This window comes from Chionomys nivalis, chromosome 19 (genome assembly GCF_950005125.1).
Source record: "Chionomys nivalis chromosome 19, mChiNiv1.1, whole genome shotgun sequence".
NCBI classification, from domain to species: Eukaryota; Metazoa; Chordata; class Mammalia; order Rodentia; family Cricetidae; genus Chionomys; species Chionomys nivalis.
The window spans coordinates 62,236,326-62,257,867 of record NC_080104.1 but is presented as its reverse complement, the minus strand read 5'-3'; the positions used below and the strand labels follow the sequence as shown (position 1 = coordinate 62,257,867).

At 53.9% G+C, this 21,542-nt stretch overlaps 3 protein-coding genes across 20 annotated transcripts; 1 reads left to right on the top strand and 2 right to left on the bottom strand.

Annotated features, from left to right (window-relative positions):
* Nucleotides 1–223: 223 nt before the first annotated feature.
* Nucleotides 224–12,813, bottom strand: Bag6 (BAG cochaperone 6). Of its 18 annotated transcripts, none has more exons than XM_057794448.1 (26): nucleotides 12,568–12,813; nucleotides 11,797–11,917; nucleotides 9,479–9,596; nucleotides 9,189–9,385; nucleotides 8,894–8,947; nucleotides 8,657–8,731; nucleotides 7,005–7,240; nucleotides 6,551–6,680; nucleotides 5,991–6,188; nucleotides 5,571–5,823; nucleotides 5,303–5,380; nucleotides 5,083–5,190; nucleotides 4,857–4,969; nucleotides 4,677–4,764; nucleotides 3,877–4,202; nucleotides 3,013–3,304; nucleotides 2,715–2,884; nucleotides 2,549–2,602; nucleotides 2,340–2,442; nucleotides 2,134–2,258; nucleotides 1,851–1,997; nucleotides 1,700–1,759; nucleotides 1,449–1,592; nucleotides 1,265–1,372; nucleotides 664–810; nucleotides 224–389 (listed from the first exon to the last, which is right to left on the bottom strand). In XM_057794448.1, exons 2-26 carry the CDS (start codon nucleotides 11,902–11,904, stop codon nucleotides 294–296), a joined length of 3,528 nt encoding a protein of 1,175 aa, XP_057650431.1. In that variant the 5' UTR covers nucleotides 11,905–11,917; nucleotides 12,568–12,813; the 3' UTR covers nucleotides 224–293. The 18 variants fall into 18 exon arrangements, with proteins under 18 accessions (XP_057650431.1, XP_057650425.1, XP_057650426.1 ...); XM_057794442.1 differs by lacking the exon at nucleotides 12,568–12,813 and adding an exon at nucleotides 12,410–12,553; XM_057794443.1 differs by lacking the exon at nucleotides 12,568–12,813 and adding an exon at nucleotides 12,410–12,553 and having other exon boundaries at nucleotides 4,677–4,761.
* Nucleotides 12,814–15,812: 2,999 nt separating this feature from the next.
* On the top strand, nucleotides 15,813–18,114 carry Apom (apolipoprotein M). Its single transcript, XM_057794348.1, has 6 exons — nucleotides 15,813–15,983; nucleotides 16,201–16,355; nucleotides 16,558–16,637; nucleotides 16,921–17,019; nucleotides 17,186–17,284; nucleotides 18,089–18,114. Exons 1-6 carry the CDS (start codon nucleotides 15,870–15,872, stop codon nucleotides 18,112–18,114), a joined length of 573 nt encoding a protein of 190 aa, XP_057650331.1. The 5' UTR covers nucleotides 15,813–15,869.
* A 259-nt stretch (nucleotides 18,115–18,373) lies between these two features.
* Nucleotides 18,374–20,958, bottom strand: C19H6orf47 (chromosome 19 C6orf47 homolog). The gene has a single exon (XM_057751197.1). It carries the CDS (start codon nucleotides 19,895–19,897, stop codon nucleotides 19,013–19,015), a length of 885 nt encoding a protein of 294 aa, XP_057607180.1. The 5' UTR covers nucleotides 19,898–20,958; the 3' UTR covers nucleotides 18,374–19,012.
* Between the last annotated feature and the right edge of the window lie 584 nt (nucleotides 20,959–21,542).

The window sequence follows — 21,542 nt, the reverse complement described above, 5'->3', positions numbered from 1 at the left end:
CCTGGCTGTCCTGGAGCTTGCTCTGTAGACCAGGCTGGCCTCTGCCTCCCAACTGCTGGGATTAAAGATGGTAACCACCACTGCCCAGCTGAGTACCATCTTGATAGGCCTGCATATAGCCCATAAGGAGAGTATGAATGGTGGATGTGTACTGGGCACCTAGGGATTATTTGATGAAATGTGTGAAGGAAATGAAGGTATTCAACACTACCAGACAAAGGAGCCAGGAAAATCCGACTTTTATTTCTTAAATACTGTGAAGGAAGGGGGAAAACGGTCCCCTGGTGAGAAAGCTAGGGGTCGTCAGCAAATGCCCGGTGGGCATTAGGGAAGCGCTGGGGGCTGTAGTTGGGATCTTCCTGCAATCGTTTCTGGATATCAGACCGGAGCTAGAGAGAGAAAGCACAAGCAGGTTGAAGGAGTCCTCTGGTTTAGCCCTAGGATCCCAGTGAATGCAAAGACAACCCTCAGAATGTACTTCCCTGCCAGCCATGCTGGCAAGCCCAATGCGACTGCTGAGCCTTCCCAAAGGCCACAGGAAAACCTTGACCACCAACCGGCAGCCCCCACACTACCAATTCATCTCTCAATAGATACCAGGAAGCAGGAACCTGACCCTCCCCTCCCAATAGACCATCCCTATTCTGCTGCAAAGTGGGGCACCTGCTGCCTGTAGCTCTCCTGAACCTCTGGTGCCTCCAGGTCCCGGCTCAGGCTCTCGGGGCTTGTCAGGGGCCGAGCTCCGGCTGCCTTAGCTGCCCGGCTCACTGCCTCTGAGAGTAGCAGCTGGGGGCCCTCACCCTGCATTGTCTGGGGACAGGTTGAGAGGGAAAAGGGGATCAACATCAGACCCAGTGCCACCACCCAGTTCACCCTTTCCATTAGTTAATCAGTCTCTATACTAACCAGGGTAGGGGGACAGTCTGCATGTGGTTTTAACAGCAGAAATGCCTTCCTAATTTATGGCCAGAAAATGTTTGATTGATTGCAAAAGAAGGCACCAGCAGGTCAGACCATCTGAGACTCAGAGTTAGCTACTCTTCAAGGCAAAGCCCATCTTACACAATGGACCCTAATCACTCGGGAAATCACACAGCTGAGGTACCAGAACTGCCACAAACAGTAAGATGAAGGTTCATGTGGTCACACGTAACAATCATGAACAAGCCTGACCCCCAAGCAGGCTTCCTAACTAGATGAAGAAACTCAACTAGCTCAACAAGGGTACCGCATAGAGAGAGATATCCTCAGGAAAGAGACCAACCTTGCGTCTCTTGGCAGGCATACCACTGAGGTAGGCATCACTCAGGGGCGGCTGAGGTTTCACCTTCCGCTGGCTCTGAATGTCCTGCTGGATAATAGGGACCCATTCCTGGGGAGGAAAGGATTAGAAATAATTCCCACAACTTACAGCTCTTTAACCCACTGGATCACCTCTCCCCACTTACTGGGGGAACTGCAGCTGCCCAAGGCTCTGCATCAGCTGAAGCTCCGTCCTGCTCATCTCGGGAAACCCCCTCGGGAGCAGGGGGCGGGGCTCGGGACATGGCTTCTTCTGCTGTTGTTCCAGGGGCTGGAGAAGCATTCTCCCGCTAGAAAGAAGATGGCAGGAAGGTCCAGACTTTAGAATCCTTTGCCCTAAGCCCCTTTTCTTCCAGCCATCTATACATTATCTGGCCTTTCCACCTCTCCCTGGTACCTGAGGTTCAGGGGAAGTTCTTTCTGCTCCCTGAACTTCCATTGGCTCTTCAGGAAGGGCCTGTGGAATTAGACAAAGAAAGGAGCTGGTGATGGTGTAGGAGCGGTCAGTCCACCCATCTCTCCAGCTTCCTTCCATCCCGACTCCATACCTGAGGGGGGTCACCGACCCTGCGCACGTATCTGAGGATGGCATCAGGGCCCACAGGCATGTGCTCCAGGACCACCTGAAGCCTCAGTCCCATCATGGTCGTCAGCCAGCTCACCAAGGACGGGTTCACTCCACGAGACATGCGACGCTGAGGGTTAGAAATCCCACTTGAATTTTCAACCTGCTTGTGTGATCTACATCTACGCAGCGGCGCAGTGTCTGGAGAGAAATATCAACACTACAAGACATAACAAAGAAGCTAGAGCCCAGAGAACTGTGCTTACAATTCGGCCATTGATGACGGCAGCAAGCTCCATCTGCTGCCCCCCCAAGCAGTGCAGGTTCAGGGCCAAGCACTCAAACAGGCCCTGGTTACACAGTTCCAGCAACCGGGCTCCGAATCCACTGTCTGCAGGAAGATGTGAGAGGCCCATGAGTCTGGCAGTCCCGCACAGCCAACACACCCTCTCCCCGGCTGCACTGGCCTCACCTGTGCAGTGCAGAACGTGAGCAGCAATGCTGTTAAACTGCTCTTGCAGAAACTCTAAATTTGTCCTGATGATGTCCACACCTGGTTGAACCTGCACCAAAGACTAAAACACAGAAAGAACTCCAAATCAGGACCTTGAGGATCTAGAAGGTGGAGGCAGCAGGGACCCCCAGCCTCCCCGCCCAAACCTAGACAGGAAGAAAACTCACAAAACTCTCCCTCACATATTCCTCCAGGCCAGCGATCAGTGTGTGGGTTGCCATCTGTAGAGGAACGTCATAGCTCAGGTTTAGTCCCACCTCACTGACTGATGTCAGGGTTAAGGAATGGAGGTGGGGAGCAAGGAAAGCTCTGGGGCCCGGAACCTTCATTTACCCGGATGTTGCCAGGCGTGGGCTCCTGACCACCCAGATAGTGCTGGTGGAAGAAAGCTCGCAGCTGAGGCTGGAGCCGCTGCAGTGGCTGGAAATGCCCATGCAGAAGCATCACCACATCCACCATTGAGAAATTCTGGCACAGAAGAGAGAGCAGAGCTCCAAAGAATCCTAGGGAGAGGGTCAGAAGTGAGCAGTGGCCTTCACGTCCTAGCCTAGCCCTAATCCTTAATAAAGAAAGGCCAACTACCCTTCCACCCCGCTAGTTCCCAAGACTATAGCACCTCCATTTTGCTTACCAAGAGCCCCATCAGCCCCAGGCTCAAAGATGTTGCTGGATCCACTGAGGCGTTGGATGAAGGCAGCAATGCTCTCACTGCTGCCAGCCCGAGCCCCCAAGGATCCCAGGAGGGAGCTCAGCACGCCCTGCACCACCGAGGTGAAGAACTCCGGTGGCAGGCTCTCAGGACCCAAGCCTCCAGGACTCCCTGCTCCACCAGAAGGGGACCCTGGTGGGGGTGTGGTCTGCTGCTCTGGGGCAGGGGGTGGAGGTGGAGGAGGAGGAGGGGGTGGAGGGGCAGTCTGTGATGCCTAACAGAGAAGGAATAAAGAACAGAAGACAAAGACACAGGGTCAAGAACAAAAAAACTGCATCAAGAGGGCACAAAACAATAAGCCTGGGAGAAGGGGAGGGAGCTAAATTCTGATTTTGACTTTAAGAAAAACAAAAAACTCTTTTATCACTGTATTTAATGTGTATGGGCATTCTGCCTGACTACATCAGTTAAACGTGTATGCTTGGTTCCCATGGGGACCAGAAGAGAGCGACAGATCCCTGGAACTGGAGCTGCAGATGGTTGTGAACCACCATATGGGTGCTAGAAATCAGAGTCAGGTCTCTCTGCACGAGCAGCAAGAGCTAGCTTTGATCTTAACTTCTTAAGCCAGAACACTCAGGGACAGACACTCAGCATCGCTGCCTCTGACCAGGTCAGAGCAGGAAGCAGGCAGTGCTGACTTTTAGGCATCCACAGATCTTCAGATCCCATCCTCTCTTACATCACTGTCCCCTCACTAAGGCTATTACTCTGCAGTTACAGAGCAGCAACAAAGACCACTGCTCTACTGGGCTGGGGCACAAGGGAACAAGGACAGTCACTTACCTGCAAGAAGTCAGTCATGCCCTGGAGAAAAGCGGGCACACCAGGCATTGCAACAGTGATGGTGGGAGAGGCCAGGCCAGGCCCGCCAGCCCCGGGCCCTGCAGGCCCCAGCAGGTTCCCCAGGAGCTGAGAGAACTGAAGGTCGGCTGCAGAGGGCTGCGGAGGTGGAGGCTGGGCAGGACCCCCAGGAGCAGGGCCAGCAGTTGTAGCTGTGTTGGTGGTACCAGCACTAGCTGACGCAGTTGCCGGAGCTGGTGCAGGCGCAGGGGCAGGGGCAGGAGCTGGGGCAGGAGCTGCAGCTGCAGCCATTCCTGGAGTCCCCTGAGCTGTCAAGAACCAAAAAATAGTACAATTTGAACAAAAACCAGATTTCAGCTGCCTCATCCTGGCCTTTCCGGCAGGAAAACAGAAACTAAGAACTTCTACAAGACGAGGACATGCGTGAGCAGGACAGGCTGGGTCATCAGGATAGCTGTCATGACAGCCCTTTCAAGAATCTTACTCAGTAGCCCAGGCTAGCTTAGAAATTAGAAGTCTAGCCGGGCGGTGGTGGCGCACGCCTTTAATCCCAGCACTTGGGAGGCAGAGGCAGGTGGATCTCTGTGAGTTCGAGACCAGCCTGGTCTACAGAGCTAGTTCCAGGACAGGCTCCAAAACCACAGAGAAACCCTGTCTCGAAAAACCAAAAAAAAAAAAAAAAGAAATTAGAAGTCTACAGTCTAGGCTGTCCTTGACCTCACAGCAACCCCAGCTGCAGCTGGAAATACCTAACGTTTGAGCTAAAAAAGAACAGGACTCACCCACAAGGACAGGCTGCATAAGAAGTTGCCCCACAAGGCCGCTCACCATCTGGGCCAATGAAGTGTTTGTACCCAGCCCAGTGCCCTGCTGGGGAACAGGAAAAAGATTCAATCTTGTCCCTCCCCCCTCCCACAATCCTCCAGTGTTTTCTCACTGGTATTTCCCCAACCCTTACTCACCAGAGTCCCAGAGACCGGAGGACCCCCAGGATGGGAAGGCCGAGCCTGTGGAGGAGTGGGCCGAGCAATCACCACCCGAGTCGGTGCTGTTGGGAAGCCAGGCACTTGCTGTCCTGTGGGCACAAAGAGAGACCAAAGAGGGCTGAGGGTTCAGCCCTTCCCCGCCAGCAGACAAGACCCACCACCATTAACTAGGCCCCACCTCCCAGGCCTCCCCTTCCATTACCTGCGGCCGCGGAGGCAACAGCTGCCACCATGGCCTGGTGAGTGATCTGGTGGGCGACGGCGTGCGTGAACTCAGGGGGCAGGGAGGGCAGCTGGATGAGGGTGGAGCCTGGGGGGCGGGTCTGATGTAACCTTGAACCTGGACCACTTCAAGCCACCCACTCAGCCCTACCCCTTTTCTACCCAGAGCTCTCAGCCTGCTCCTATAGCCTCACTCTTACCCAGGGTCTGTCCGTGACCAGGAGGTCCCAGGGGACCAGTGGGAGCACTCGGGACACCACCGGGCTGTGATCCAGAATCTGAGCAGGGAAGACAGGAAAAATTAAGAAGGGTAGGGCCAAGGTCTGGCTGTACCCTCCTGAGATATCATCCATTCCCCAGGCCTCCAGAAACCCTGCCCTTTCCCCCACTTTCTCTTTCCGCAAACCCAAGGACAGAGCCCCTCCCCTCCTGCCTCTGCTGCTCTGATGGCGAGGGTCCCTGGCTCACCTTGAATGTTCATGTGCATCATGACGACAGGCTCCACGCTCTGGTGGGAAATCCGGATGACCCGTGGGTGGCTGGCAGCTGAGGGTGGAGCTGTCCCCGGCGGGGGGGCTCCTTCAGTTGATGAATCAACAGTGGTAGAAGATGGAGGCAGGGATGAGGCCTGGCCAGAACCCGGGGAAGCTGCCTCTGAACTGGGAGCTGGTGGAGGCCTAGTCCCATTGCCTGTCATGGTCACAGTAGTTCCCACATTGATCTGAAGAGACGGATGCAGATGTGAGAACAACGCAGGGGCTGAGAGCCACCTCTAAAGACTCCTGATGCTGTTTTCCCAGTTCTTGCTCCAGAGCCTCCCAGCTGTCATCTGGGTCACCTCATCTCCCATGCCCCTGTTCTCCTTCCAGCCAGGCTCCCTGAACCCACCTGAATGGGAATGGCTGCCTGCTGGAGCACCATGGGAGTCGTGTAGTGAGACATGGGCCGCACCACGTGCAGATGCCGTGGGGGTGCACAAGCCAGATTGCAGCGCAGGTCAGACAGTGCCACGAAAGTGTTGCCCAGCAGCCGGAGGCTCTCCCCCACCAAGTTGATCAGCCTCTGGTCCTCCTCACGGCCCTCATGCTGCACCCAGGGCAAACCCAGAAAAACAGGGAATTAACAAGAGGGATGATGGCTTCGGAGACCGCCACGTGCTCTGTCTTGGGAAGTTTCTACGTGAACTAAAGCTTTTCAATTTTCAAGTAAATTCTATTCAGTATACATAAATACTTTTCCACAAGACACAGCGAAGTTTTAGTAACCACATAAAATCTTCCTCACCCTGTACACTTCCTAAACAACTGAGGAGACTAGTCCACAGACTGTCACCATCCCCATCACGTAGACCAGTCCCCTATGGAGGGGACGTGTGCGCTAACATTGAGGACAGTGAGGAGCTATCCAGGTACTGGGCTATTGGGCAAAAAGGCCATCCCAAGGCTCACGTTGTTGTTGTAGTCTGTGGTGGCCGCAGCGCCGAGGACCTCACAGTAGCGCTGCAGGAAGGGCTGAAGACGGCGCTGCAAGCGCTGCAGCTCCTGGAGCACCTCCACATGCTCGGCAGGGGAAGGGTGGCTGCGGGAACATGGGGCAGTGAGATAAGCTGTCCTCCAGGGCCCCTGCCAGCCCTCAGGGATTCTCTTTGCAGAGAATGGAGAAGAGAAAGCAAATTGCTCCCATGTCCCAACATGGTCCTGTGCAGAGGAGCCAAAAGAGCTCAAAACCAGACCAGGCCTCTACGAAGCACAGGCGGAGGCATTCAGAGCCTCCTGCCTCAGACATTAGTGTTACACAAGCGCTGACCTCTGAATCCCCTCCCCCCCATCATTAAGACCCTCAGCAACCACTTTCCCCCACTTCATATCTTCCTGGTCCCCAAAGGTCCCTTCCATCTCTCACTTGGGCGTATTTGTCTCTGGAGCAGGTGTTGGACCCGCTGGAGCTGGGCCAGAAGGGGCAAGCTCTGGAGTCTGGGCTGGGGTGCGTTCCTCTATGTCTTCTGACTCCATGGGCTCTCGAGGAGGTGCTTCACTCTCGACTGGTTCTGACGGTTGTGAGCTCAAGGCTGTCTCCGAGGCCACAGTCGGCGTCTGCGGGGGTGGCTGACTGGCCTGTGCTTGGGGTCCCCCTCGACACTGAATGTGGAGGAAGAGTCGGGTCACCAAGGACAGAATGAAATTACTGCTGCTGAGGGTTATGCAGATTGAATAACTCAAGAGTGGAGATGGTGCCCACCAAGGCTCCCCGAAGGCAGGGCTGGCAGAAGTGGGGTACACAGGAACCATTTGTAACCTTTACAGAGTAGGAACCGTGCTTCCCTAACTTCCTAAACAAGGAGAGGAAATGGTCACAGTGTGGCTACAACAAAACTGACAGTTACGGTATCCCCACCCTGAACATGATGATCGTTAAGGAATTTTAAAAACTGCCCGGTAGAAGCGGCACACATGTTTAATCCTGGCACTCAAGAGGCAGAGGCAGGCGGATCTCTGTGAGCTCCAGGCCAACCTGGTCTACAAAGCAAGTTCCAGGACAGCCAGGGCTACACACAGAAACCCTGTCTCAAAACAAAACAAAAAGAAAAAAGAAATTTAAAAATATGGCATGCAGCCTTGCATGGTGCCTCCCACCTATAATGAGGGCACTTAAGAGGATGAGCTAGGAGACACACTGAGTTCAAGGACAACCCAGGACAGAGACAGCTCAAGGAAAAAAAAGGGGGCTACTTCTCTAAACGCAGGGAATCTATGGCATTATCTGGCAAGCCTGAAATGAACTCTCAGAAACCGGCATCAGAACTGGCACACAACACTGGAGCATGCCCATAAACCTCACCTGAGAAACTGAGGCAGGCAGCCCCGCAAACAGACTTTCTTTGCCTAAAAGGACTACATAGAAAACCTGCCGGGCAGTGGAGTCTCAGGCCTTTAATCCCAGCACTCAGCACTCAGAAGGATCTCTGAGTTCAAGGCCAGCCTGGCCTACAGAGCAAGTGTCAGGACAGGCTCCAAACTGACAGAGAAACCCTGTCGTAAGAAAACCGAAATAGGGGGCTCGAGAGATGGCTCAGAGGTTAAGAGCACTGACTGCCCTTCCACAGGTCCTGAGTTCAATTCCCAGCAACCACACAGTGGCTCACAACCATCTGTAATGAGATCTGGTGGCCTACAGGCAGGAAAAGAAGGAAGGAAGGAAGGAAGGAAGGAAGGAAGGAAGGAAGGAAGGAAGGAAGGAAAAAGAAAACCGAAATAAATAAAAAGAGAGAGAGAGAGAAGCCAGGTGGTGGTGGCGCACGCCTTTAAGCCCAGCACTCGGGAGGCAGAGGCAGGCAAAACTCTGAGTTTGAGGCCAGCCTGGTCTACAAGAGCTAGTTCCAGGACAGGATCCAAAACCACAGAGAAACTTAAAAAAAAAAAAAAAAAGGAAAAGAAAAAGACCAACAGATCCAGAGTAGGAAGGCAGATTCCTGCAGTTGCTGTGACTGTGGCCAGCAATATTCTTCCTGCCAGACCATAAGAGAGAACAGAAAGGAGGCAGACTTGCCCACTCACCTCCATCCGGGACAGGAGGGTCTGGATATCCCTGATCATGTGTTGAGCCATCACCAGCCGTACTCGGGGCTCACTCTATAACATAAGGAAGATGATCAGAGCAGGGCCGAGACTAAGCCGTGAGCTCCATAACATACTACACCAGCTCCCAGGCATCTCCTCAGCCAGGTCCCCCCCCCACCTCATGGCCTCCTTCTCCCAGATCCCCTTCCCTGACCCTCCCAGGCCCCTCAATACCTGAATTGGGGCCTGTTCCATGTTGATGTGAACATCCACAGCAGAGCCGTCACTCTGGGGAAAGGGTAAGGGAAGTTGCTCTGGGAGAAGCCACATACTAAGGCCTCCATACTGCCAATTCCTTTTCTGGAGCCCCTACCCTCTTTTCCTCAAAAACTGAGGCCACTATAGGTCAGAGGGTCTTCCAAACTCAAGGCAAGCACTCAAAACACCTGTCTTCTACGCTCCCTACAGCTGCCATAATGAGAGCCACTCTCCCCAACAAAACCCTCCCACACGAGAAACACAGGCTCACAGGAAGATTGAAGGTTCCAACCATGACATAGCTGTTGGCATTCCGGTCATGAACAGAGGCCCCAGGCCCCCGAGTGCCAGGCAGGGGTGCCCCACTATGAGTAGCTGAGGCAGACCCTGTCCCAGAAGATGCTCCAGACGGGAGCTGAGTCTGAGGAGGAGCCCGTTCCACCAGGTGGATAACCTTCCCCCCAACATCTGCAGAAGAAAGAGATGCACACCAAAGCTTGTCAGTAAAAACCCAGGGTCCCAGACAGCAAGCTCAGCCCCAGGCAGCTCCCCCGCCCTTACTGTATTCTTGGAGCTTCTTATCGTCCTGCAGAACCCGGCCCTGGTAGATGAGCCGCTGTTTCTCAGAAGGGATGCTGACGGAGGCAGCAATGTGCTCCTTAAATTCCTTTACATTCATCTGAAAGGACAGTCATGAGCCGGAATCAGAAAACCGAAGGAAGGAAGAAGGAAGAGGGACACCTGACTTCAGGTGCTGAGTGAGGACAAGAGCAAACAGTGTCACTAGTCAACCGTACCAATAGGCAGGTATTTATCAAGCCAAAAACAAAAACCCCCAAAAGACAATAAACAAAGCTAGGTATGAACGGGAGTAGGGAAAACCCCAGTAAGAAAAACAGGCTGGAGAAAGGCTCAGCGGTTAAGAGCTGACACCAAGTCTGTTCCTGCACAGGACCGCAGCTCAGTCTCCAGCACCCATACAGGGCAGCAGTTCACAACTACTGGTGAACTCAGCTTTAGGAGACCCAGTACCCACAGGCATGTACATACCCTGCCCCCACAAACCAATATATAACTAAAAATAAGCGGGGAGTGGTGGTGTATGCCTCCAGCACTTGGGAGGCAGAGGCAGGTGGATCTCTTGGGAGTTTGAGGCCATCCTGATCTATACAGTGAGTTCCAGGTAGACAGAGCTATGTAGAGAGACTGTCTCAGAAAAAAAAAATCCAAATAGTACCCATAATGATAACAGTAAATAAAAATAAATCTTACAATAAAAAAGTCAAACAGTTCTCCCTTTGTGACTTAGTATCTAAAAGATGAGCTCCTTTTCTAAATAAAGCCATACCAGGAGCTCACGACTGTAATCTAAAGCTAAAAACAGGTGGGGTGGGTATCGTGGCACAAGCTTCTAATCCCATGGGGACAAAAGCAGGTGGATCTCTGTGACTACCAGGCCAATCAGCTACAAAATGAGACGCTGAATTAAAACAGAACGAGGGGCTAGAGACGTCTCAGAGACTAAGAACACTGTTGCTCCTGCACAGGACCAGAGTTTAATTCCTAGACATGGGGTTTAAAACCATCCATATGTAACAGTAGGTGCTGTGACTTCCGAACTCCCACAAGGAGAGGAAAAGGTCACAGGGCACCAATCACACACATGGTACACATTACACTTACAGACAAAACACACATAAAAATAAAACTCAGGCATGACGGCACATGTCTTTAATCCCAGCACTTGGGAGGGAGATGCAGGCAAATTTCTGTGAGTCTGAGACCACCCTGATCTACACAGTGAGAACCAAGGCAACATGGGCTACACGGTGGGCACACTGAGACCCTGTCTCAAAAATCTTGCCGATAGTGAGTGGTGCTTGCTTTTAACCCCAGCACTCAGGATGCAGAGGCAAGCAGACTTTTTCCCCCAAGGCAAGGTTTCTCTGTACCTTTTGAAGCCTGTCCAGGAACTTGCTCTGTAGACCAGGCTGGCCTCGAACTCAGAGATCTGCCCGTCTCTGCCTCTCAAGGGCTGGGGTTAAAGGTATGTACCACCATCACCCAGAACAAGTGGATCTCTGAGTTCAAAGCCAGCCTGGTCTACAGAACGAGTCTAGGACAGCCAAGGATACACAAAGAAACCCTATCAAAAAAAAAAAAAAAAAAAAAAAAGCCAGGTATGGTACACACACCTAAAATGTGGCCCAGACAGTGGAAGCAAAATGGCCAGGTCAAGACCAGCCTGAGATATTGTCCCCACACCCCCAGAAAAGAATCTTCCTAATTAGAATTAGACAAGTGACTCTCGGTAAGGGGCAGAACTAACTCCAACGTACACCTACTCACAGAAGCATATGTGATGTTTCAAGTGTTTTACAAAAAACACGAAAATGACCAGCTCATGATTTTTTTTTCCTCAAAGGATTAGGCAGTAAAAACAGAGATAAATGCGTCCACACCGCACCTAACAAGCTCAAGGGATTCAAACTATGCCCCAGATACCGGCAATTCTACCCAACAGTGGATGAAAGCAGGTTTCTGGGCTCTATGTAGTATAAACCTGTGAACGAGTTGTTCAAAAAAAGGACAGACACACCACACTTGTCTGAGGTCACTATGCTGCTTCCGGTCCCAAAGGCCGGAGTCAAGTCTGTCCCTTTAGGCCGAGGTCCGCCCAGGACAGGTAGAGAGTCCTCCTATTTCCCCGCTTCACTGAGTCCCATCAAGGTGAAGACAGACGGAACAAAATCTGCCACACTCAACAAGAACATCAGATGTTCTACCCAGGAAGGGACAAAGGAGTCAATGACAAGAAAATCGGGCTCATCCCTAGAAGACAAACGGGGTATCAGCTCTACAAAGGTCCGCTGTCTCACCTGGGCCCCCACAATAAAAGTCCGAGTCTGAGAGTCCAGGGTCTTCACCAGTACCTCCAGGCTGTCGGGCTCCTCCATAGCGGTACTGGTACTATCACTCGGCTCCATGGCCGACAGCTCTCTAAGGAAGAACGGGGGGAGGGTGTTTCGCTGTCGCCCGCACTGTTTTATAGACACGGAAGACTCTCTGGGCCCAATCTCCGCCCCAATCCCTTAAAAGTTTCTCATACACAAACACATAAATCCATCCTCGCCCTCATCCCTCCTCTCTGATTCGGGGGCACGGGAAGAGAAGCACAAAGGGCAGGAGATCGACGGCATAGGGAGGTGAAGGACGAAAGGTGGGAGGGGCTCCACGATGCCAATCACAATAGGGAGAGCCAGTTGGGCTAGGAATCGGGGAAGCAAGCACGAGACCGACCGGAGACCAGTGTCATCACCGGTCGCGACCGAGCAAGCGCCCGCCCAAGAGATCGGGAAATCCTAGGACAACGCGAGGGGGAGGGGGAGGAGTGGGGGGGAGGGGAGGGTCGCGCTGGAGTCCGCGGAGAGAGTGCCTTCGCGCACGCGCACCACCACGACCGAACCCGCCTAAATCACCACGGACACTCACGGGAGCCCGGACCGGCTCGCTGACCGCCCCCTCCTTCCGCCTCCGCCTTCCGTCGGTGTTGCAGCGACACGACTTAACCCACACGCGGTCAAACACATACAAACACACAAACACAGCCCACCACCCCGTGGCTCCGCCCCCCGACTTCCCCACGGTACCGTCACTTCCGGTCTCCCCCAACCTGGCACCAAAGAACACTTCCGTTTCCCCGATCGTAAGGGGGGGGATCTCGAGGCGGTACTTCCGGCTTCCCCAGGTTCCCCCCAATTTACTTTTGTGGGGTACGATGAGAAAGTCCACAGCCCCAAACAATGAGTTTCTAGGGGGCTAGACGGGCCGGGGTCGGCCTAGATGGGAGGGAGCCGGACACCCCGAGGAGCCGCCGCCGCCGCCGTCGCCCGGGGACCGCACTGCGCCTGCGTGAGCCGCGCTGCGCGTGCGCACAGCTTAAGGCCTTCCCCGCCCCCCTCGGGCGGTGTGCGTTTCTTCCCTGCGCGCGCCGGGGCGCTGCGCGACTCAGGTGGCTACTCCAACGCCTGAAGAAAAATTACTGAGGCGGGGGGAGGGAGAAGGCTGCCTCTATTTCGAGAGACGCCGCGGGCGCCTGTAAGGCACTTGCGGGGACTGCACCTCGTTCGTCTGCGTCCGTCCGTGTGTGGACGGGCGGAGAGCGTTTACAGGCACGCTCCTAGCCACCTAAGCCTGGGCACGGCCCCGGGTCCCCTCGTCATCCCTGCGCTGCCGGAAGTCACTCTTTTTTCCCTGGACGGTTGGGGAGTTCCGTGGGCTGGGTTGGCTTGTCCCCGGGTGTCGGGTCCTGGCGAGATTGTAGACTCTGGGGCGTCATCTCGTCTTTGGTTGAGAGCCCCCGAGGGAACTCCATGCTCCAGAATAACTAAGCACTTTACTGCTTTTTAAACGTTCGTAAAAAGCCGGGCGGTGGTGGCGCACGCCTTTAATCCCAGCACTCGGGAGGCAGAGGCAGGCGGATCTCTGTGAGTTCGAGACCAGCCTGGTCTACAAGAGCTAGTTCCAGGACAGGCTCCAAAACCACAGAGAAACCTAGTCTCGAAAAACCAAAAAAAAAAAAAAAAAACAAAAAAAAAAACCCACAAATAAACGTTCGTAAAAATAAATGGAGCCGGGCTTGGTGGCGCTCACCTTTAATCACAGCACTCAGGTCTCTGTGAGTTCGAGGCCAGCCTGGTCTACAGAGCGAGTTCCGGGGCAGCCAGGGCTACACAGAGAAACCCTGTCTCAAAACAAAACAAAACTCTGGGATCGGATTAAAGGGCAAGAGAAGGGATTGAAGTCTGGCCGCGAAGGGGGTTGCTCAGGGCGGGACGGTTACAGTTTCTCTGCCGCCACCCCCACTTAATCCTCCTAGGTGCCGGTGCTGATGAGAGAGGTCCAGTAAGCATTTAGTGAGCAGTTCTTCGCTGTCAACCTGCATGATAAAACTCAGTGTTTCCTGAATTGCCTGGAACTCAATGTTCTACACCGCCACCTCCCAGTGCTGGAATTAAAGTCATGTGGTACCCTGCCAGACTACGTTTAAGTAATTTTTTTCCGCCGAAACTGGGTCTCACTGTAAATCTGGCTGTCGTGGATCTCAGCTCCACCTGCCTCTGCCTCCTGAATGATTGAGACCTTGCGTCTGCCACAGCATAGCATAAACGTGGAGAAACGAGCTGGTGTCCGCTTTCCATTGTGTGTGTGGGGATCTGGCGATCCAGGTCCTCAGGCCAGGCTTGCTCCCAAGCACCCTCACCTGCCGTGCCATTTCCCTAGACCCAGAGTTTAGATTTTTATTATAAAAACTTCAAGGGCCTGCGTGGTAGGGCACCTACTTGGTCCCACACACAAACCTGATCATTACTCCAGTAGAATAATCAAGCCTATCATCACCCACGTTTTTGCGGTTGTTCTGAACAAGCTACTATTAGGTACGTAACCAGGGGTGGCCTGATGGCTCTGGCAGGCCTTGCCCTTCTGCCTTGCCGAAAGCCATTAGATTGCATTCCTAGAGCTAGCCGGCCATGTCTATTCCCTTATTTGGCCACTTCCTCCTCAGGCTGACTACTAAGGTCCAGCTACCAAAGTACTGAAGTTCAGCAATCAAAGGCCCCCTTTGGCTCAGCTAATGAACCTGCCTAATTAAAATTAAACACCTCATCCTAACATGGAGTTTTCCTTTTTACCTGTATATATATGTTTTTGTTTTTTTCAAGACAGGGTTTCTCTGTGTAGCCCTGACTGTCCTGGAACTAGCTCTGTAGACCAGGCTGGGCTCATACTCACAGAGATCCCCCTGCCTCTGCCTACCTGGGACTAAAGGCCTGCACCACCACTGTCTAGCCATTTTTTTTTTTGTTTTGTTTTGTTTTGTTTTCCGAGACAGGGTTTCCCTGTAGCTTTGGAGCCTGTCCTGGAACTCCCTTAGTAGACCAGGCTGGCCTTGAACTCACAGAGATCTGCCTACCTCTGCCTCCCAAGTGCTGGGATTAAAGGCGTGCGCCACCACTGCCCCGGTCTGCCTAGCCATTTTTATGTATATTTGAGCATGAGCCTTGAGGCGCTTCAGGAGAAGACTATTTATGTAAATAAATCCCACCTCATTGCATTGACAGCTCTATACACTAAGACTATCCAGTGACTATTTAGTTCCTGACAATGTAGCACCCTACCATTTAAAACCTATAACCACCCGGGTGGTGGATCACTGCTACTTCTGAGCAGGCCTGGTGTGCTCGAAGCTCTAGGTTTGATCCCCAGCACAGGAGGGGGAAAAAAACTGTCCCTAGCCCAGCGCTGGTCCCAACACTTGGAAGGCAGAGGCAGAGGAATCTCAGTGAGTCCAGCCTGGTCTACAGAGTGAGTTCCAGGACAGCCAGAGCCACATAGTGAGACCCTGTCTTGAAAAAAAAGTAAAAAAGGAAAAAGAACCCCAGCGACTGACTGGCGCCTGTTCTAACACTTATCAGCTTCTCTTGCAATGGTTTGTTTGTAAAGCTGTTTTTCCGTTTCTTAAAAAGATGTCCCCCAGGATTAACCAGTTCCTGGCTAACAACGGAAATCCCCAAATCTGCCAAGTGAATGAATGAAAGACCTAACCCAGTCACTTCTCCTCGGAGCTTCACAGCAGAGCTCCAAGTCAGATACAGGTGGGAAGACTGGAGGCTTCTACTGTAGGGCTCGGCTCTCCTCCTGACACCTCAGAGTCACTGAACATGCCCGCATATACTGTAGGGTGGTTGCATCCGGAAGAGGGGGAGGAAGGCCCCAGTGCTGTAGCTCAGCTAGTCTTGGGTTGGAAAACAAGGCTGGAGTTACTTATTAGCAGGTAAAGGGTCAAGGGTCGAGGCAAGGGGGCTGAAAGCAGAGTGGACTGAGCGGCCAGCAGAGAACAGTTAAGGCAGAGGTCCCCTCACCTGCAGACAGCAGCTCTTTCCTGCCCGCGATGTTCCACCAAGTCTGGGCGGCTTTGCTCTACCTCTACGGCCTTGTCTTTAACTCCGTGAGCCAATGCCCTGAGCACAGTCAACTCACAACGCTAGAAGTGAGTGAGAAAGAGGTACGGACTGGACCGAGGAAAGGGAGACCCGAAGGAGAAGCTAGAGGCTGTGGGTGGGTAGCTCAAGATGACTAGGGCATGCTGGGAAAGGAGGGGAGAGGATGAGGGCAGCAGAACCTCAGCCCTGACTCTTGGTCTGCTGACTGATGGAAAGGCTGGATGGGTTTCCCGCCGGACCCACTAATTCAACCTCTTGCTCCCTTCCCTGCCTCTCCAGTCCCCAGATCCCCACCTGGGCACATGGTACTTCATCGCAGGAGCAGCCCCCACCAAGGAAGAGTTAGCAACTTTTGACTCAGTGGACAATATTGTCTTCAACATGGCGACCGGCTCTGCCCCAAGGCAGCTCCAGCTTCGTGCTGCCGTCCGCACGTGAGTGTTGAGGGAGCAGAGGCCCCACTGGGTGTGTTCTCTGCCCAGACTGCAGTCACCCCACCTGGAGTCCTTGCCCACTGCTGATAGCATGGGCCTAGCTCTCCCTTGGCAGCTTGAACCCCAAAGAGCTGGGCTGTGGGAAACAGCAAAAGTTGGTGGTGTGGAAGACACTCCCATCTTTCTACTGCCGCCTCCACAGGAAGAACGGGATCTGCGTGCCCCGGAAATGGATATACCACCTGACTGAAGGGAAAGGAAACACAGACCTCAGGACTGAAGGTTGGCTCTCACCCGCCCTCCCTCCGTCCCCCTCCGAAATGAGGATGAACCCCAGGACCTCTTGCATGCTGGGAAGCACACCATCATGAGCTATCCCCAGACCCCTTTCTAACCTTTCATTGCCCTGATGGGTGGTGAACTAACCCTGTAGCCCAGGCAGGCCTTGAACGTGAAATCCTCCTGCCTCAGCTTCCTGAGCAGCTGGGATCACGGCCCTGTACTACTAGGCCTGACTCAGCTTGGTTTTGCATCTGTCCTCACGATCCTTGGGAAATCCTGACAGGCCGCCCTGACATGAAAACAGACCTCTTCTCCAGCTCGTGCCCAGGGGGAATCATGCTGAAAGAGACGGGCGAGGGATACCAGCGCTTTCTCCTCTACAGTGAGTGGGGATACAGGGCAGGAAGTGGCCGAGGGAAACTAGAAGGCCAAAGGATCTCCCTTTCAGAACAGGCTGGGCTGATCTTCACCAGGTCCCTTAGGGAGTTGGGGGGGCAGGGCTGAGAAGCAGGAATGTTGACTGGCCTGGCGGCTCCCTGTCCTTCCAGACCGATCACCACACCCTCCGGAGAAGTGTGTGGAGGAATTCCAGTCTCTGACCTCCTGCCTGGACTTCAAAGTCTTCTTGGTGACTCCCAGGAATCAAGGTGAGGGGTCGAGGTCTCCCAGAAGAAGTCTGTGGGTATTGTCAGCAGAGGCCATGGCCCAAGGCAGACATTATCAGGGTGGGCACATTGAGGCCTCTAATTTTCACAGGCTAGAATAGCACCAGGAGGTCTTGGCTAAGAGCTGTGGAGTCACCAAGCAGGGCTCTGGGTGACTCTGGCTCAGAGGTTAAGAGCATTGGCTTCTCTTCCAGAGGTCCTGAGTTCAATTCCCACAACCACACGGTGGCTCACAGCCATCTACAGTGGGATCTGATGCCCTCTTCTGGCATCAGGTGTACATGCAGATCACTCAAAATGAATCTTTAAAAAAAAAAAAAAAAAGCGGCTTTTGGTCAGTGACAGAGGCAGAAGAATCGCCACAAGTTTGAAGCCAACCTGGTCCCCACAGTGAGTTTCAGGACAGCTGGGGCTATGAAGTGAGACTGTCTCTCAAAAATAAAAATAAAAAGAGGAAAATGGTAGGTTTCTGAGTCTTTGGAGCAGAGATTCTCAACCTGCCTGACACTGGGACCCTTTAGTACAGTTCCTCACTGCGGTGACCCGATCTACACAGTTCCTTTTGTTGCTATTTCATAGCCAACTTTGCTACTGTTGTGAATCATAATTAAACATCTGATCTGCAGGGGATCTGACATCCAACCCCCACAAGGGTCACAACCCACAGGCTGAGACTCACCGCTTTAGAGGCTAACAGGAGCAAAGGGTAGAGAGAGAGAGAGAGAAGGGTCCCTTATCCCCAACCCATTCCGCTCACTGGGCTTCCTCTCCCTCCTCCTGTCACAGAGCCCTGCCAGCTGTCCAGCAAGTGACCAGTCACTTCCATCTGTGCTAGACAGAGGGTGGAACTGAGCTTCGAGGGGAGACGTGGGAGACTCTCCACGCCTTCTCAAGGATAATAAAGATGGTTCTCAATCCTCATCTCCGGAGTTTTGTCTGCAGATGTCAGTCACTTCTCCATTTTGGCACGCCCCTGCCCCAGAAGGAAACCTCTGCCACGCGCAGCTGTTTGGCATCAGGAAGGACACAGAGCAGCACCTCTCAGACTGCACTGGTAGATGTAGGATTTAGTGTAGCGCCTTTATTGCTGAGTGAGCAAATCCCTAGCACGAGCGGAGATGAGAGGCGCTGTGCTGCCCCCGCTGCCCTGCACAGCCCTTCTGAACTGGTCCTCGCGCCCTTGTGGCTTGTACCATCCCTGTCTCTCCGGGATCTCACCGAGTACCCGACCCTCCCTGCAGTACCACCACACCTGGAGCCCCTTCTACAATCCCTGCCTCACAGCCCCAGTCCCCTAGGTGGCTCTGACCCTAGGATCCAAGGGAAAGCACGGATCTCCTCACTACCTCTCTGTCCGCCTCTGGCCCCGCCCACCCCGGGGACTGGAAAGGACCCTTCGGCCTTCATTCTCCACCATCACTCTTATTTTATTTGTTTTGCTCTTTAAAAGTGGAGGGGGGGATTCGAGGTGGTAATTTTAAAAAAAAGGTGGATAAATGTAAAAGGAAGCAATAACAACTGCTGGTGACTCAAATGGTGACGTCCCATTGTCCCTTCTCGGACACCTAAACAGCCCCAATCTGTCACCTGTGTCTTCGTGCTCCTGAGTCTCCTCCCCGTCCCTGAGGTCACTGTGCTTACATCTGGGTTTCCCCACCTTCCTCCCAAAGGCCACAGCACTGTCTCACCCTTTGCCCCCACCCTCACCAGTCACAGCATCCTCCCTGGACCTTCCCTTGGCTCCTTGACCTCCCTCCCCTGCCCCTCACTCTCCAAATCAGTGCTCTCCTCATCCTCAGTAGGTTCCCGGAGGCTGACAGCCAGCACCAGGGCCTGCAAGAGGCCAAAGAGGCAGGCAAAGTGCAGGGGATGGGCAGTAAGCAGGCTCAGCACAGCGTGGAGCCCATGGAGGGCGGCCAGGAAACACAGCAGCCCGTGCAGCCAGAGCCCCACAGGTCCTCGGAGGCCCACAGCGTCCAAGACAGCTCGAAGCGGTCTGGAGCACAGGGCCAGCAGGGCTGAGGCTAGCAGCTCGAGCAGGTGTAGGGTCAGGTTGGTGGAGATCTGCAGGTACTCCTCTGGGTCCTGCAGGTAATGTGGGGGAGCCCCTGGGTCCCCCCGGAGCCAACGCAGGAGCTTCTGCCGGCGACCAGGTTTCTCCAATAGGGCTTCTGGTCCGGTAGTGCCTAGTCCTCCCAGGGGTGGCACTCCAAGGTTCTTCACGCCGCCTAAATCCACAGAGCCCCCTTCCAGTTTAGGAACGGCTCCTCCAGCCTCCAGTCTCGCAGACTCTTGAACGCCAGAGGCAGTCTTGCCCCGCTTGAAGGAATCCTTTCTTCTGCGCCCAGGTTGATCCACTTGGACCTCTCTGCTCGACTCTGGAGCAGCCCCAGGGATCCTTGGTTTCCCTGAGTCCTTGGTCTTCTTGAGAGGCCCCACATCTCCCATTGTCTCTGGGGCACTGTCCCAGTCACTCCCAGAATTCTCGGGGGAACTGTCCACCCATCTGGGTTCTGGGGCAGGCAAACCAGCCTTTGTTGATTTCCTGCGGCCCCAAGGTCGAGGCAGCCAGCCACCAAGCCTTCGCAGGAACATGACTGAACTGTATAGTGAGCACCCCCAAATCTGCGACCGCTTCCTGACTCTGCTTAAGATTCTCGGGATCTCCTCAGAGGCCGGAATCTGTTCTGGTTCAGAATAGGTATCTGCTTGGTGATGTCTGATGTCCTAACTCAGAATTCAGAAAGAGCTCACGCAGCCTCCTTGTCAGTTTAGAGGAAAAGAAATCCATCTGCCACCCCACACACTCACAGACTTCCAGGGCCTTATAAGGCCAGGATCACCCCCACAACGTTCTGTCTTCAGATTTCCTTCCCAGCGGTCAGCACCCTAAGTTTCACTCACCAAGGCTATACCCCAAGGTGCCCCCAAAAGGGGAGATGGTGCTCCATCGAAGAAGGAAGCTACGTGGTCCTGAGTCCTTCGGTCCTGAATTTGAGGAGCCTTAAACCGCGCTGCCCGAGGGGCTCAAGGAGCAGGAAGTCCCAGGTGGGAGGAAGCCGGGGTGGAAGTGTCCAGCGAACTCCAGGCGGTTACACACATTCCTTAACTTAGGAGGCTCTCTGTCCACAAAGTGGCCCCACTGTCCCGCGAGGGCGCAGCTGAGACGCGGCCTCCGCAAGGTCAGAACGGAGACGTCCTTGGAGATGGCAGTCGCGAGGCACAGTGCAGGCCTCCCCGGGGACCCAGGCGTCTCGGCGCCGCACGCTACGGGTAGCTCTGCGGCCCAGCGTCCGGGGAGCGGCCTCCCGGAGCCGTGCGAGCCCGGAAGCAGCTGTACCGGGCCGGGAGGGACCGGCGGGGGCGGAGCCTGGCCACTCGTGAGGCGGACCCTGCAGAACGACCTCCTCCGTAGCCCCCGCCATCCACTAGCGCAGGCGTAGAGAGGATCACCTAAGCCAGAACCTGAATACAAGCCCAGTTCTGCTCTTCACCGCCCACCTCCAACTCGGCGCTTCGGTCCTTGGTTTTTCTTTTAAAAGACAGAGATTCCCTATACGTGTAGCTCAGGAAAGGCCTGGGCAGATATAGGCCAGGCTGGTTCTGAATTGGTTCTTAGCCTCTGCCTCCCTAACGCAGCGCTTCTGACTGCCCTGCTATTCTGCACATCCCCGGCCACTCCTCCATTTCTCACCTACCACTTCACGTGGTCCAGAAAAGCAAATAACAGGAGCCACGTGACTTAAGCAACTGCCCTTTGTCCTTCGTGACAGTGATTTGAAAGCTTTCACGTCTCTAGCACTTGGTATGAGGATCCCAAGTGAGCGTGGGTGCCGAGCAGGAAAGAAAAATGTCGGGAAGTGTTGCCTGTTTTCGGGTAGTGAAATGGAGTCTTGGGCTGTCTGTGGAGGACTAGGACTGTAACTCCAGAAGCACTTGTGTAGCAGGTATGACGCTCTAGGTTACAGCCTCCACACTGCATTCCAGAGACAGTAGGTGCTACACAGCAAGGTTGAGGCCTGCCTGATCTACATAGCAAGATGAGACTGTCAAAAAGGAAAAGAAAAAAAAAAAAAAAAGGAAGGAATAAAAGGTCATCTGAAAACTTTGCACTTGGGAGATCAGAGCTCTCTGGTGCCAGCTAGGACGGCATACAGGTTGGATGTTAGGCAAATGGGTCAGTTCTGCAGGACTTGACTCCCCTATCTATCAAGGAGTTCAGAACTTGAGGGTTTGTGGT